Source organism: Polypterus senegalus, chromosome 3, assembly GCF_016835505.1.
Source record: "Polypterus senegalus isolate Bchr_013 chromosome 3, ASM1683550v1, whole genome shotgun sequence".
Classification (NCBI taxonomy): domain Eukaryota; kingdom Metazoa; phylum Chordata; class Cladistia; order Polypteriformes; family Polypteridae; genus Polypterus; species Polypterus senegalus.
In genome coordinates, this window is record NC_053156.1 from 221246460 (window position 1) to 221264025 (window position 17566).

Genomic DNA, 17566 nt, shown 5'->3' on the forward strand with positions numbered 1-17566 from the left:
AGGTGCACATGCATGACAACTGACACATACACAGTGTCCACAGTGTAAGAGTGAAGTCCTGAAATGTAAAGACCAATATGAACATAGAATAAAGTCATCAACAATGCCACAAAAAGAACAAAAACAAAAAGGAAATTATTTTCACAAACAAATATAAAAAATTACCCAATAGGAGCAAAATGAATTATTTACCTGGAGATGATCCTGACATCTTGAACAAGCTGATAATTATATATACTTAGGCATAATGTGTTTTTTAGAACTCATGAGTAAATAAGGAAATTATTGAGGTCTTGGGGTAACTGTAATGTGTGAAAAAGGAAATTGTGGCAGTTACAAGCCAGCTAACATAACTGACATCACAGGAAAATTAATATTAGTAACTTTAACAGCAAGACAGAATTACTATTATGTTCTGAAGGAGTAGGGTCGGACGCTGATGATTTAGACGTGCATCCTAATATTTTTAACCTGACCTGTTGTTTTATATTGAAATAATAACAATATTTGGCAGCAATGGTAAATAACATATTACTTACTATGTGTATATATATATATATATATATATATATATATATAGTATATATTATATTTACTCAGACTTTCCAAAAGTGTAAACACCATTGCTTCAAATTGGGGTGGACAGTTGGTTACACAGTTTAGTTTCAGTTTAGACAGATACTTTCTGAAATTATATGACCTTGAACTGGTTAGGCAGTTTAGAAAATCGATGGATGGGCTTTTTTTAATTAGGGGATGTCAACGTGTCATCCTGAAAGGGTCATCATAAGAGCTGCTGCTCTTTTTTTTTTTTTTAATTACCTCAATGCTTTGGTTGTGAGATAACTGAGAATGTATGTAAATGTGCAGAGAGAATAGTGAAAGAGCAGAATAGCAGTCTATTAAATGAAATTAAATTAGTTGATCTTCAGATCTATGATGATATGACTAGAGCTCCCTGAAGCCTTATGTAATCTGGGTGTACTAATGGATAGTGGATTTATGTTAGATAAACAAACTCAGTAATTAAAGCTAGTTTCTTTCAATTGAGCCTTTATACAAAGTTAAGACCTACTATTTGTTTCACGGTTTGGAAAAAGTTCTAAATGCTTTTATTTCATCCTAACTTAACTACGATAATGCCTTTTATGATAGTGTCAGCCAGGCTCCTATCTCACATTTACAGTTGGTCCAAAGTGCTGCAGCTTGTCTTTTAACAGGAACACTCAAGCAAGAACACCTTTTCCCTGTGCTAGCCTCCCTGCAATGTTTACCTGTTCTTTTTAGAATAGATTTTAACATTTTATTCTTTGCTTATAAAGTACCATGTGGCTTAGCTCACTCTTACCTCTCTGAACCTTTACAATTATACATTTCATCAATGTCACTCAGGTCTGCTGATTGGTTCCTTCTGGTGGTCCCTAAACCAAGACTGAAGTGTAGGAGAGCTAATGCCTTTGCTGTTGTAGCTGACAGACTCTGGAATGAAATACCACTTTATATTAGGCTATCCCTGACTTTGCTTATTTTTAAATCAATTCTTTCTACACACACACACATTTATATTCCTTGACTTTTATCTAATTGTAAGTGCTGTGTTTTTCTATTTTATTGTCTTATTGTGTATTGTCTTTTGAACTGTATTATTCTTGATTGTACAGCACTTTGGTCAGCTATTGTTGTTTTTATATGTGCTATTAAATACATTTGATATTAATATGTGCCAAATTATGGTGGTGCAGTGGTTAGAGCTGCTATCTCACGGATCCATTGTCCTGGATTTGAATTTTGTTGTTGTGTGGAGCTGGGATATCTTGGGTTTTCCTTTTACATCTTTAAAATACGCCTGTTTATATTTATTGGCAAATTAGATGTGATGGTGTGTGTGAATGGCCCTGCAATGAACTGGTGCCTCACCTGGGACTGCTTTCTGCTTTGTTTTCAATAGTGCCAAGATTGAACTGGATTGAAATGATGCTTAAAATATTATATTGTGTGGCAAATTAAGTCATCTATAAAGATTTAATGTATGTCTTAAATTGATTGCAATTTTTTTTCATGATAGTCTGAATGTGGCTGTGGGTTCAGCGATGTAAAGGCATCCTGTTTTGAGTCTGATCATGCCTTGCACTCAGCATTGCTGGGATAGACTACAGCATGCTTTGAGCTTAAATTGGATTAAGCGGGTTTGAGAATGTATGAATAAACACAAATCTTAATGTAAAGCAGGGGTCTCAATCCCTGTTTATTGCAAGCAGCAGTGTTTGAAGATTCCATTCCACTCAATGGGGCATACTTTTTTGTCTTAATTTTATTTGAATGTGACTTATTTTTATCAGGTGCTGTCAGTCAGATAAACATGTTTTCTGAAAAAGAAAGCAAACAACAGAAATGCCTGATGTGTCAGACTGAGCTCACCACCACTCTCAAAATCAGTTCAATTTCATAATTACTATAGATGCCACTTTTTTGCTGTAGATGGTTCATTACTGTATTTGTGGTAATGCAAAGTTTGTTCCCTTAGCAGCAGCAACAAGCTACAAAAGTGGCTGGAATGAAAATGTGCAGGCAATGCAGTCCTCCAAGAACTGAGCTTGAGACTCCCCATGAAGAAGAGGGAAGAATATTAGATAGAATTACATAATGGAGTGTTTGAATTGAAAGTAAATCCTATAACAAGCCTCAGGATACACAGTGGACTCATCACTGTCCACATTCATAAATGACTAAAAAGGTAAATAGGCTGAGTTATATAGTGAGTTGTGATGGAATACAAATCTTTAAAGATATATAATATGTTTAAGCTTGGTTGGCCTAAGCCAGAATACAAGTTCTGGCGTTACGTACTCAGAATACAAACACTGAATACTTTTAACCTACATCTCCTAAAAATAGTCATGCATAGTCAGCCCTCTGTATCAACCATGGATTGAAGATATTAAAAAACCAAAAAATTCCAGAAGATTCCAAAAAGCAAAACTTGAATATGTCATGCACTACGCTGAATCCACACAAATGCAGTGATGTGTAGGCATACCCTGCTATAGCCTTTCAACATTTCATAGATTCTCGGTCTCTAGCTCTCATTGTTTGAGCATTGTTCACTTCGCGTCTTGTTCATTCACTACTTTTGTTGTGTGTGTAACTGGTTCATTTAATACCGAAGCATTGGGAGACTGGGCCCTAAATGTTTTCTATTAAGAAGCCTAGTGCTTCCTGTCTCTCTGATGCTGGAAGCAGCAGCGCTGAAGATGCAAAACGGTTTATGACATGCCTCTAATTCTGTTTGCTGACTGTAAATATGCTATGGTAGCAATGCATTTGTGTTTTAATGATAATTTTATTTAACTTTGTTTCTTAATAGAAGAACAACCCAAAAATGTGAAATGACTAAAACACACTCTGAGTTCCAGTCATTCAGTACGTTCAAATTAGAAACTTTGTTAAACAGAACCTGCCCAATTTTCCTCACTTCCCACCTACCTCTATGCTGGAAAAAATACTGATCAGTCTTAAGGACTCAGACAGCATCTCCGTAATATATAAAACCAACTTACAGTCCCTCTCTTTCATAAAGATCCAAGAGGACAATGGGAAAAGGATCTCTCACTCAACATCTCATTAAAGGAGTGAAAAGTAGCCATGCACAGAATTCACTCGAGCTCTATATGCGCAAAGCATACAATTATACAACTAAAAATGATATATCGAGCATATCTCTCTCTTTTAAAACTGTCCAAAATGTTTCCAGGGCAAGATCCAACCTGTAAATGCTGCAATCGTGTTCTGGCCTCATTGGGCCATATGTTTTGGGCCTGTACCAAATTAACGTCATTCTGGACTAAAATCTTTAAATGCCTTCCAGATAGCCCTGGCGTGACAGTCCCTCCTAATCCATTAACAGTTGTGTTTGGTGTACTTCTAGATGGGCTTAAAATGGAGAAGGACAAAGAAACTGTGATTGCCTTTACTAAACTATTGGCACGTAGACTTATCTTGCTCAACTCTCCTATTCTAAGTCAGTGAGTAACTGATGTTATATAGTATTTGAAACAGGAAAAAATCAAATTCACACAGAGGATCTGTACAAAACTTTTTCAAAACCTAGCAGGATCTAATTAATAACATTTTAGAATAAGCATTTAAATTCAGGAAGCAGGTTAACTCCTTTTATCTTTATTCATTTATTAATTACTTATTTTTACTAGCTTAAAGTTTTACTCTGCTGGCCTAGCTCTCTTTCTTAGGGCTGGGGGTTGATTTGTCTCAAACTTGAGTTATTTGTATGGAATGTTATTTGATTTTAATAAAATCAATAAAAATCACAAAAAATAAATAAATAAATAAAACACTCTGAGTTACAGTCATTTTTGTTTTCAAATATTTAACTTTTACTAATGAAAGGTGAACTAAACTCTTTGTAAAAGCTGTATGTTCTGGATGCGGTGCTGTAAGAGCAGGTCAGTGGAGTCCACTATTTCACCTTACCAGAATCCAACATCAGTTCTTCTTGACTCTTCAGTCCTCCTCAGGGACTTGGCAGCATAGCAGAGGAATCCTCAATATGTAGAAAACACACAGAGATGGTCATACCAGTTTGTGGACTATTTGCCAATTATTTTCATGACACAACAGTGAACATATAACACTGAGCTAAATCAACCACTTAATTTCATTTCTACACCTCCCTTTATTAATACTTTCTCTATCATGAACTACTGCTTATATCTTTCACAAATCCATCCATCCATCCATCCTCTTCTGCTCATCCAGGGTCGGGTCGCGGGGGCAGCAGCTTGAGCAGAGAGGCCCAGTCTTCCCTCTCCCTGGCCACTTCTTCTAGCTCTTCCGGGAGAATCCCATGCTCCCAGGCCAGCCGGGAGACATAGTCCCTCCAGTGTGTCCTGGGTCTTCCCCGGGACCTTCTCCCGGTTGGACGTGCCCGGAACACCTCACCAAGGAGGCATCCAGGAGGCATCCTGATCAGATGCCCGAGCCACCCCATCTGACTCCTCTCGATGCGGAGGAGCAGCGGCTCTACTCTGAGCCCCTCCCAGGTGATTCACAGATCTTGTTCTCCTTATCCAGATTTCTGAAAGTGTGTATTGTAGCTTTATATTCGTTCATGCTTTAATGAGTCACAGTTAAGTAATTATTTGATGTTTTAAGCAGTGGCGTTGTAGTTGTTAAGGAAATGTAAAAATGGTTTGCAACACATTACTGATTCTGGCTGTTCTGTTTGCTGTTTAGCCTCTTGAGCCTAATTTCAGCTTGAAACAAGCAATACATTTAAAAGGGAATTTGAACAGTGATCTGTGGTTGACTTAATTTGACCAGATAACACGTTACACAATACAGAGCATACCATCTAGACTTTACATGCATGTGTGCTTGCTTCTTATTGAGGAAGATGGCAAGAATGGAGGGACCAATGCAAAAGAAGGGGTTATATGTGTACTCTCTGTGTCTGTGAAAAACTGGCTCCAAAAATCAATTAAGTGATCAAAGCCATCCATCAAAGTCTAGGCGGAAGTGTAAAGTGCTATCTCTCAACGGGAAAATACAAATCTTAAACCTTTTGAAAAGCGTTACTTGATTTGTTTCAAAGCATACATGAGGCTGTTTGTGGGTTTATATGCAAATACTGATATTGTAGTGCATTATTTAATTAGGTATAAGAATACTACGTGAGAAATGCATAACCTGACATTGTTTTTTTAATGATAATTTTGTTTAAGCTTGTTTCTTAATTGAATAACAACTCAAAAATGTGAAATGACTAAAACACACTTTAAGCTATACTGTAGGCATTTTTTTTTCAAATATTCAACTTTTACTAATAAAAGATTCCAGAAAAAGTTGGTTTCTCTTGTTTTCGATAAAGAGTAGAAACAAAGCTTCTATTTTATGTGAGACTGATGTGCATTTTCAGGTCACAATTTTAAATATCTTTAAATTGTTACACCATTTTTATGAACTAGGTGTGGAGACTGGCCTGGACACAGACAGGCAGACATGTTCATTTTACCCACCACACGGGTCGCCACCCCAGCCTTCTCCGACAGTGCTCCACCGAAAGCGAAGTCCCATCGGTTAGAGCGACTCGTCCCACGAGGGCAGTTCATCCACAAAGTGGGTCCTACTCCCGAGGCGCCGGGTTCCGATCCGGCACCCCGGGGCCTATTCCTTCGGCACCCTCTCCGAGGTTTTTGTGCCCCTTTGGTCGGAGCCACTTGCCTCTCCGCAGCCTCCACCAGCGGTGGCAGCACCCCCCTCGCCAGCAAAGAGTCTTCTGGCCAAACGACCCATCTCGGGAGGGTAGGTCCCCAACGAAGCGGGTCCTACTGCTTGTCCAGGGTCCAGTCCTGTAACACACAGAAAACAAGGGGCAGAGCCGCTGCCTGGACAACCTCTCCCGGTGTGCCTTCGTGCCGCGCATTGGCAGCGCTCCCCCCTCTGACTGGCAACCCGCAACTTGCCTGTTCGGCACCCCCTCTGCGAGTTCCGTATCCCTCCTGTCGACACAACGGACGGGACCATCTGCTCTCCATTCCTCTCTGCTGGCTTTGTGGGTTCCCTCTGCCCCTGCAGAGGGCGGCCAGCAACCGGACGTGAGCTGCCTGCCTCATGTCCTCCCTTATCGGAGGAACCGGCATTCTTCCCTCGATTCATCCTTTTCCTCTTGGACGCCGTGACGGTCTGGGTCTGTGCATGGCAAACCCCTTATGCTGTACAGGGTCGGCTGTACTTACCGTCCCCGCCGTACCTCTCCGGCCGAAGAATCCAGCGTTGCGCCATTCTGTCCGCTGACACAACAGCTCCAGTGATGTGACCGCCTTCCTCTACAACTTCAGCAACTCTGTCCGGAGGGCACGCAGCACCTGCGAAAACTGTTGCTCTGCAGGCTGAAGGCAGGCCTCCAGCTCACACAGAGCATTTGGCAAGGACAGGAAGTTAGCTGACGGTGAGCTCACCTGTCTGTCAGCAACACACGACTTACTGTGGGCCTCTTCCTCCGGCCCAGTCGGGTCTCTCCCTGGCCTAAGATAGACATTCCTTGGTCCCGCCTCTCTGCAGTCTTCCGGTCCACGGCCATTTTGGCTCTTTTCCTCCTGGTGCGGCACCATGCTGGCTCTTTCGGTTGCAACGTCTCCTTCTCGGCAGCTCCCAGAGCTGCTGCCGCGCTGCCGGAGTCCCGCAGACCGACATGCGCCCGCCACTGACGTGGATCCGGGCAGCCCCTGCTCTGCAAACACAAAATACACGCAGCCCCCCAGGGCTGGTTGCCGGCAAGCAGGGAACACCTCCCGGATCCTGTCTGTCCGAGGAAACATCCTTGGCATTGCCTCACTGGTCGACACGCAGTCCCGGGTGCCTCCAGAGCTGGCTCGCTCATCGGAGCCCGCTGCTCTCTTGCCCTGGCCATTGTCTCTCTTCTGCACCAGGTGAGAAATATCCCTCCGCGGTACTGTAGCTGTCTGCTGGGCAACTCTTACTCTCGGGGCCGTGGGCACGCCGCACCTGTGCACGTGTGTGGGCACACCTGCTGCTCTGGGCCGTCCACAAAATTGTTTTGTAACGGGAACAGGCGGAGAGTCTCATCTGGGATGCCATTGTGGAGACTGGCCCGGACACAGACAGGCAGACACGTTCATTTTACCCACCACACGTTTATTTACAGCTATTCACAGTAACAAGTGCACCACAAACCCCAAGACTTCCCCAAAGTCCAGGCCTCTCACACATTCTGCCTTTCTCCTTCTTCGGGCCGCCTCCACTCTCTCTTCTCCTGCTTCGTCCTCTCTTCACCCGACTCCAGCCTTGAATGAAGGGAGGCGGCTCCTTTTATACAAGCCCGAATGGGCTCCAGGTGCTTCTTGACACTCCTCCGCGGACACTCCCCTGTGTGGCGAAAGTGCTGGCTGTGCACCTGGAAGCACTCTGGGTGTCCCCAGCCTTCTTTTCCCCAGCACTTCCGGGTGTGGCAGAAGTGCTGAGGTCCAGGGCTCCAAAGGCATGGGGGCGCCCCTTGGCGGTGACCATGGGCCCCTACAGGGTTGAGCTTCTAAGCTCTGTACCCATGGCCCCCAAAGGAATCAGGGTGGTCACCCCCACATGGTCTGGGGAAGGCGTAAGCCCTTCTCCGGTCTTCCTAGGCGTCCCGGCCGGGTTGCCACCCCAGCCATCTCCTACATAGGCTATTCATGAAGTATTCAGAATAAGTTACACATTTTAACAGTTTGATCAGAATACAAATCAGAATACATTTAGGACTGTATATTCAGTATTCAGATCTAAATAATTTTTAAAGTGTTCAGCCCAACACTGCATTTAAGGGATCACACTAGAATACTTGGTCTGTATATAATAAAAAGAAAATAACGGAGAAAAGGCAAAAATATCATTTCAGGATCAGAGCTGGAAAAATCTGCAGTTTTTGTTTTTTTCAGTCTAAACAATTGATCACTAAGAGAAAATGTAATAAAATTGTTATTCCATGGGTAATTATTCCAAGGCTGATTCCTTGCTTAACGAACTGTGCATCAGGAACATGGGGACACAACTGAACACAGGTTAGGAGTGAAGCCTGCAGCAATGTTAGAAAATTCAGTACATTTCCTCATACACAGAAAAGTAGACACATGGAGTAAATTCTTAACAGAGCAAGTAAACATTGCACCACCAGGAAGTTCTAATGTGGGCTCAGTGTATATTTGTATTGTGCCGAATGATCTTTTCTAATCAAATGTTTCTCTAATATACACCTTAGGAAAGTCAGTTGCATGGAAAAATAGTTGCTATTAAGTTTAGGCCTGCTTTCTGTTTATGCTAAAATAAAATATTTGTCTCATCTAGTTGGTCAAGAAAATAAATGGGAAAGTGCTAGAAAGGATCAGCAACAGCACATTAAAAAAAACGCAAAAGTAAGTAGTGATTGGAAAGTAATGTAGTTCATTCAAATATCCACTAAGTGCAGATACGGACAATTCATACATTAATGTTATGATTTTAGCACTCTCAGGTATGAGTTTGTCTCTTGGAATTGGTCATTTAAAAATACCTACATCTGCGGTGGGCTGGCGCCCTGCCTGGGGTTTGTTTCCTGCCTTGCACCCTGTGTTGGCTGGGATTGGCTACAGCAGACCTCCATGACCCTGTAGTTAGGATATATCGGGATGGATAATGGATGGGTGAGGAAAATACCTACATGTACTGGGGTCAGATTGCACAATGTCTTGACTTTCTTTATTGTCACAGGACAGCTCCTGATTTTTTTTCTTTGCTACTGAACACAGTCCTCTTCTCTCCACAGTAAACCAGATAATGATTCAGCCACCCTAGGTGACATTTTATTTCTGGTGTTTTTCAGTTCGACTATGTTAAACTTGCTTCATCATCATGGTTGGTGAACACGCTACTTCGTAATTGTTGCTAGCTGTGAACCATATGTCATGAAGCTATGAGAAAAATGGAGCTCAAATGGAGGACCTAATTATAGTGACAAAGTAGGGACTTCATAATTGTTTGGGATTTTTAATTAATTTAGTACAAGCCTTAATATTTGATTTTATTTTTCAGCTCCTTAATTAGGATGACACCAAAGGACACCTATGGTAAAACATGCTGTCACACCTTCAGCTCCAGGGTTCTATGCTATAGCCAGAGTTTCAACCCTGACTCAAGTTTCAGTTCTTTTTGTGGGCCTTTAAATATTATTTTGTAAACTTTGTTTGTGTTTTCGTTCTGTTTCTGTTATATTTTTCTATAGGTATAGTTTTCTTGCATCTATATATATATAGTAATTGACTAAGTCACTCGACCATGGGGTACGCACGACAGAGACCATGGGATACGCATGACAGAGCCAAGCCCACCAACTCACATAGCCCCGCCCCCAAATCTAACCCTCCTCCCGGGTCATGGGATATCACGACAAAGCTCCACGTGCCAACTCTAACCCTCCTCCCACGTCCACCCTCGCTCTCGAGGCATGTACACTGCCTGCTTATGTGCCCGCACGCAACACCTCACCAAACACAGCCTCAGTTGTTTTCGTCTCTGCTACAGTCCATATGCACCTCTGAGCCACATTGACTTTTCATTGTTCTTTTCGGTTCCGGTTGCTTTTCTATATATATAATCGACCAAGTCGCCCCACCATGGCGTACGCATGACAGAGCCCCATCCGCCCACTCTAACCCTCCTCCCGCGTCCACCCTCACGCTCGAGGATTTATCCCTACTGACGAAGTAACTTTCAACAGTGTTGACTCCACCGTCACAGATGATCCTGCAGATCAACTTTCATTCCCCAAAGAATTTCTTAGCAGTTTTACTCCCGCTGGCATTACTCCACATAAGCTCAAAATTAAAATTGGTTCAGTCGTCATGCTCTTCAGAAACCTCATGCCAGCAAAAGGTCTCTGTAATGGCACTAGACTTTCTGTTACCAGCATTCACCACAATGTACTGGAGTGTAAAACTATCAAAGCTGCTACCTCACAAACTGTCCTTATTCCCCAGATTTCCCTGACCCCATCAGATTCAAATTTGCCTTTTACTTTTACACGCAGACAATTTCCTGTTAGATTGGCCTTTGCAATGACAATTAATAAGGCACAGGGCCAAACTTTCAAAAAGATATGCCTGTATCTGCCAAAACCAGTTTTCAGTCACAGACAATTGTATGTTGCTCTCTCCAGAGTTCCATCTTTTCATTCACTCACAGTCGTATCCTCAAACCCACCCCATTTGGACAACTGTGTCTTTCAGGAAGTGTTCACCCATCAATAAATAATTATGCAGCGTATAGTACGCCGCAGGTTGGCTATTTATTATATTTTATTACTAAATCATGTCAATTATAGTTCTTTATATTAACTAAAAACAGCTGAAAAGAAATAATATTGTGAACTATGTACAATGTCCTCCTCCTCTGTTTGCTGTCCATGGGGGACCCCTTCAGTGAGCTGTTTAAACCTACCAAGGCATAATGTCACTTCTGGCTTGTGTTATGCAAAGGACTTGATGGGGGCTGGTGTTCTGTAATGATCATTCTGTGTTTGTACTTTGCAAGTGCAACAACACATCGCAGTCAGGCCTCAAAAGGAAACACCCCAATTCTCCACAATATTGCATATGTTTTACCACCAAGCTGTGTCCCCAACCCCCGAAATTTATATAAATAAGAAACCAGACTGGCTTGAATTTGAATGTATTTTATAAAGCATTGTGAGAAGTAAGAAGAAGCCAACAGAATAAGGAGTACTGCATGTACCCAAGAGGGCCATTTGCTACACATGTCTTCTGTGAGTTTCGCCTAAACTTTTTTATTCCCTTCACATCTTATTTTTTATGCATCTTACTAATTCGTCTCCTTTTCTTGTACATGGTAGCTGTCCTTTCACACTCATCACCAGTCCCATTTCTCTGTGTGATTACAGCACCAGCTTGTACAATGGCGCTATTCTGCCTATGGAATTGATTAGCCACACGAACTGCACAGTCAACCCTCCGCTGCACAAAAGGATGTGCTGCTCAAGGATGCTCCACTTGTTACAACCTTATTACCAACAAATATCAAAAAAAGAAGAAAAAACACATGTTGGGTAATTTTCTTTATTCTGTAACATCAGCCAAATTTCAATCATTTTGATATTTTGGGGTATTTGTTTTTTTATATAGTTTTCTATAGGGGGAATATGACAATGTGCCTACCCAGGCATTATCAGAGGAAGAAAGGGAAGAAGAATATAAAAGGGAGAACAGTATTTACCTTTCTTATTTAGCAGAAGAGAAGGCAAGATGACGCTTTCGCTAAAGTTTCAGTGCTACTTCAGCGGAGCAATGTCGCACGTCACTGGCACTTTAGGCTGCACAGTTCCACAGAAGCCTACATGGCTCCATGCGCAGCCCAGTTCCTTGTCAATGGCTTGTTGTCACCCACCGCTGAAGTAAAAGAAAAGAGGTGCAAAGCATTTAATTAACCGTGGGAAGTGAAAAGGATCCCAGAGGTTAATCTAATAGTACTATTTGAAGGAGAAGTATTAACTTACCCTAGATATGGAGTTAAAGTGCTCAAGCTTCATTCCCAAGTGTGTGTGTGTGCGAACATATGCCAGCAAGGCCACTGGTATTTTAAGAGAGGTCTTGCAGAGACCGATGTGACGTGATGTAAGAACGTGCCCGCATCACCTGCGATTGGCTGGAAGGTGACTCAACGCTAGATGATTGGTCGGCTAAAGGGCACTTCCTGCCTGCGTGGATTGTCTTTGACCTGTGATTGTTTGGCGTAGCTCAATTGTAAAAGTGCATCAAGCATAGGGGCTTGTGCCTTATATTGTATATATTTTCTTATTGTACACATAGATATAAATATCTCCTAGAAATAGCATAATTTTATTGATATGATATGATGCGGATTTATGTACACATTTTGTATATACACTGATTTTTTTCTTTATATATTTTTGTAAATCTTATAGTTGTAAGGACTTTGTTTTTGTCTAATATCTTCCTGCCTACATTTTTAATTAGGAAGATTAATACATTTTTTGTATGTATATATATTTTTCATTTTGTTTCTTTTGCATTTGGGGACTTGCAAAACTCACTGTAAATATTGTACACTTTCACTTTTTTGGGGGGACATTGCTTCTTTGTATTTTTTGTGTCATTTGCACTGAGGACTGAGTAAAAAAAAGCTTGCCTGGTACTGCTTTTTTTCGTGTACCTGTAAATAAAAACCCACTTTTGTTTTATGCAATACAACCTTTTTGTGTGTGTGCCTCCCTGTTTAACACCTATTACTCATTTCTGATCTCAATCAGTCCCAAAGTACAAGACACCCAATGTCAAGTCTGGTGCCATCTGTTACACTACACAGGGTTTCACAGAGGTTTACCCCTAAATATTTATACATCAAAATGTCATTTCTTAGTTGATACCTACTGACTTACATGTACAGTACCATTCAGCCAAATTTCAGTTTTCTTACTAAACAGGAAATAGTGTTTTTACTGGTGAGAGATTGTTCTGTCAGCAAAATGGCAGACAAACTTCTGAGTAAAAAAAATATAAAGCGATATGAAACCAAAGCCCAATACGAGAGTTAATTGTTGAGAAAACAAGGGGGTCAAAACCAAAATTACATGTGGGAAAAAAAACAAAGATAAACTTTTTATCTCACCTAATGCTTTGTATCTCTGACTACTTCAGAGATTTGGTACCTGCAGAATGGATAAGGATTTGCACTCATAACCATCCTTCTATCCTACTGAGATGATTACACGTTGGTCCCGACCTCAGGAAGTGGACCTAACATCTCTATATATACAAAATCCAATGTCTGGGTGTCTGTTCGAGAGAGGCGCAGCGGGCTGAGAGAAGAGGAGGCGAGGCCCTCCTCACTCAAGTGCCAGCGTATCTTACATCTGCTTAGCTAGTGAATGGGAGGACTACTTAATTAATGTAGATCAGGTTTTTTTCTAGAATTTGCTTGAACATAATTTTGTGACTTCTATCATCTCGCTAAGAATCATAGTTAGCTTGCAGGAGCAATATAGTCGCACTAATCCGAGACAGGGGCTGCAAGCCAATGGGAGGGAAAAGCGTGATGTCAGGAGTGGAGAGTTGGTATACCTCTGTGTTTTAGAGCATAACTTGCCTCCGCTTAGCTAGCGATATCTTTTTGTTTATTTATTTTTAAAGTATGTCCTGTTTCACTACTATGCGGGTGGAGCCACTTGAAACGGCTAGTCAGAAATAAATACTGGCATTTGAGGATCCAAAATCATACCAGATCATGTCAGTGACTGAGTGAGTCGGTCAACACAACATTTTTAATGTTGTATTATTATTTCTGTCTTTGCTTTTGTTCTTTCTGCATTTTATTTGTTTGATATTGTTTATTATTTTTATTATTTTGTTAACATAACATTTGATAAGTGCCTCTCTTTTCTAAATAATTTTTTCTAAATATTTTTTATGCATGTATTTTGATTACATTTTTAACTTGTAAACATATGAACTTAAATAAATTATGTTTGTCACACAGTTTATTTAAGTTCATATGTATATATTGTGGAATATAACTTGACCACAGACAGACACCGAGACATAAGTTGCAAAACACACACTTTTAATTCTTCTGTCCTTTATACAACACAGTGCACAAATCAGCCACATATAACTCTGTCCCTTTTCTCTCTTCTCTGCTGCCTCCACTCCACTCCTACAATCCCCGTCCTCTGCCTCCTGACTCCGACTCCCTGAATAGAGTGAGGCGGCCCCTTTTATAATGCACCCAGATGTGCTCCATGATGACCTTTCTGAAGCAGTTTCTGGTAGTCATTTCTGTAGTCATCCGGGCAATTCCCGGCGGTGGTGACAGGTCCCAACAGGGTTGAGCTTCTAAGTTCCGACCCTGTGGCCCTGACGCAAATCAGGGGGGCCGTCCTCTTGTGTGCTGGGGGAGGTATTGTCCCTCTCCTGGTCCTCCCATCTTCCAGGATATCCAGCCGTCTGCCACTATATATATATAGTAAGATATGGCCGTCCATTCATCCCAGCCAATACCCCCAAGCCGGCAGGTGGAGCCCTCCTTGCAGCATGGAGGTCCCCAGAAGACCAGCAGGGCATCATGGACAATGTGGTTTTTATGCACAGCCCTGCTGGATGCCATGGGGGCCACAGGAGGGAGCTGCAGGGAGGACCGAGGGCTTCTTCGTGCCCTGTGACCCGGAGGTTCGTCATAGGAAGAGCGACGGACTTCCGGGTTGAAGAAAAGAACTTTACCTGACCCGGAAGTGATTGAGAATCACATGGACTGGAGATAGGGAACACTTCCGGGTCAGGGAATGTAAAAGGACTGTGGGAGCTCCCAGACGGGGAGCTGAGTTAGGAGGATTGCTATTGGTTTATTTGTGATTGTTTATTGAGTATTGTGGAGAGGAGCGTGCTTTGTGCACATTATTATTATAATAAATATCATTATTGGACTTTTACCTGGTGTCTGACGTGGTGTCTGAGGGTGCAAGGGTGCGAGCATACCCTTAATCTATCACATATATATATATATATATATATATATATATATATATATATATATATATATATATATATATATATATATACAGTATATATAGAGAAGTTACTTACTTAGTAACAATACATTGCTGTGCACTGGGAGGTCCACAATGGTTTGAATTTTGGCTTCTATTTAAAGAGGCTACTTGTTTTGATTTGTGTCTCACTTAGAGATCATTGTCAAAAAATTACTTGTTCCTTCATTCATTGTTTCAACTATTTTGTTTTTTATATTTCCAGGTTCAGAGCAAAATGGTGATGCCAACGTGGTGCTATCGGATGATGACACAGAGGTACTGACTCAGCCCCTATCTCCTGGAGAGAAATGGTCAATGAGGCATTCAAACAGCAAAGAAAAAAACAAGAAAGATGCCACCTGCTTCTTGTTGACAGCTGGAGATTTCTCCTGTGCTGCTGATGGTGGCGTTCGTACAGGTACCGGGAGCTGGGAAAGAAATGGAAAGGAGAACTTTCTATAGGCTATTGATTCGCTAAGCCCAGCAAAAAGCCAGGATGCATCAATACAGCCAGCAGCAAAGCAGCTCTTTTGAATGAGTTCAATGAAGAGTGCATACGTACATAGAGAGAATGTGGAAGAGAAATGGGAAAATGCCCTTGAGCACAAATAAACACAAAAGCATTCTGTTTGAGATCAGTCCACTTTAGCAAAGGCCACTTCATGGTGTTTTCATGATGTAAAGGAAGCATAATAGAAGCGTAGAGAGAAGGAAACATTATAATTAATAGATATTAAAAAACAACAACCTCATAACAGTCTTTGTAATGGCCAGTGTGTAACTACATTGTGTGAACTCAACCACCCTTCACATGATACAATCACTGAAAATTGTCCATGTTTGATGCTCACCCTGTTTATCAGATGGGATAAAGAATGTTTTTTTTTATTCCTTATAGCAGATATCAGGACTGTGCTGTGTTTGTATTACTGGTTTAAACATAATTGAAAACTTGTGACAAATTTAAATATATATGTAGATATGGAGCATAACAATATATATATATATATAGAGTACATATATTTATACATATATATACACATATATATATACATATATAGTACATATATAATGCATAGAAAATTTATGGCATGTATACATTTAAATATATATGTATAAAAATGTATAAATAAGTATAAATAAAATTAAAATCCAGCAGACTTACTATAGCAAGTACAGCTTACAATGAGTGTGTTGATGTGGATAGTGCTGCTGCTTCTCATCTCCAAAGTCCTGGGTTTCTGACCTCGATACTGTCTGTGAGAAGTTTCCAAGTTCTTTCTGTTTCGATGAAATTTTAACAAACTTTCCAAAGAGATGGCATAAGAGTGATTGGAAACACTAAACTATTCCATTTGGGTGGGTATAGGAGTATGTCTGCATATGCTCTGCAATGGACTCTTACCTCACTCAGGGTTGGTTTATGGCATGTGCCTGTTTCAGCTGTGGTGGGCTCTGGATCTCCCGGATTATATATTATAATAAATGGGTCAAGAAGAGGTATACGTGAATCAAAATTTCTGATTTAATGCTGCATATACTGAATGTTACTGCTAAAGAGATGACTGTTTTTGGATGTTCTTCACTATAATGCTGCATCTTACAGATACTTTCATGAATGTTGTATTTACTGTTTAGTTCATTTAGGTTTTTCTAACTAATGGTCCATGCATTCTGTTAAAGCTGCTTTTGAGCAGATAACCACTTTACCTCTTAGTTTACCTTTTAACTCTGTCCTACACATTACACAACTATAGCTAGCAATCATAAAAACCCATCAGATTAAAGGAGAGATTTTTTTTATTTCAGGATTTTTCCACTCCTGTCTTCCACTTCACCTTTGCTATAGCAAAGCGTGAGTCATTTTCACTTAACAAGATGACATACTGTAGATCACTAGACATTTGGATTGTGTCACCAATGTCACCGAGCCAATACTTTCAAGTTTAGAATTAACAATGTCTCAGTCTTCTTCCACTTAGTCCTTTTAAAGTAGTGGACATCAAACCCAATAAGTCCAAAGAATGCATGTTTTGTCTAAGGGAGATTTTCTCTTTTGTTCCCAATCTATGTTGCAATTTAGGTGATTATTCTATGACCTGTTACAAACTCCCTGTTGAAACTTGGTGTACCTTTAGCTGTCAAGTCTGATCCATGAAGTTCATTAGTGCAATTCATGCCCCTGTTGGAAATACAGATGTTGTGAGATGGACGTAGATTATCTCATTACTAAAGCTGACTTGGAGTTTAGCTTCACTGTCTCTGTGGATTTTGCATATTCTTGCAGGCTTCTCTGGGCACTGGGCACAGACAGGTGTTTATAAACTGGCCAGGTGTGAGTGAATGTGGGTGTGTGTGTGAGTATGCCCTGCAATGAGCCGGTTTCTTATTGAGGGTTGTTTACTGGCTTTCCATTAATTCTGCCAGTAAAAGCTTTGGTTCTCCATTACCAAAAACTTGGAA

At 41.0% G+C, this 17566-nt stretch overlaps 1 protein-coding gene across 1 annotated transcript in view; it reads left to right on the forward strand.

Moving 5' to 3' along the window:
• kcnc4 (potassium voltage-gated channel, Shaw-related subfamily, member 4) overlaps nucleotides 1-16100 on the forward strand; it is a 190017-nt gene extending 173917 nt beyond the window's left edge. Inside the window, exon 3 of the mRNA XM_039748537.1 lies at nucleotides 15327-16100. Within this exon, the coding sequence (XP_039604471.1) occupies nucleotides 15327-15565 (239 nt within the window). The 3' untranslated portion in view covers nucleotides 15566-16100. The remainder of the gene's footprint in view (nucleotides 1-15326) is intronic.
• The last annotated feature ends 1466 nt before the right edge of the window (nucleotides 16101-17566 follow it).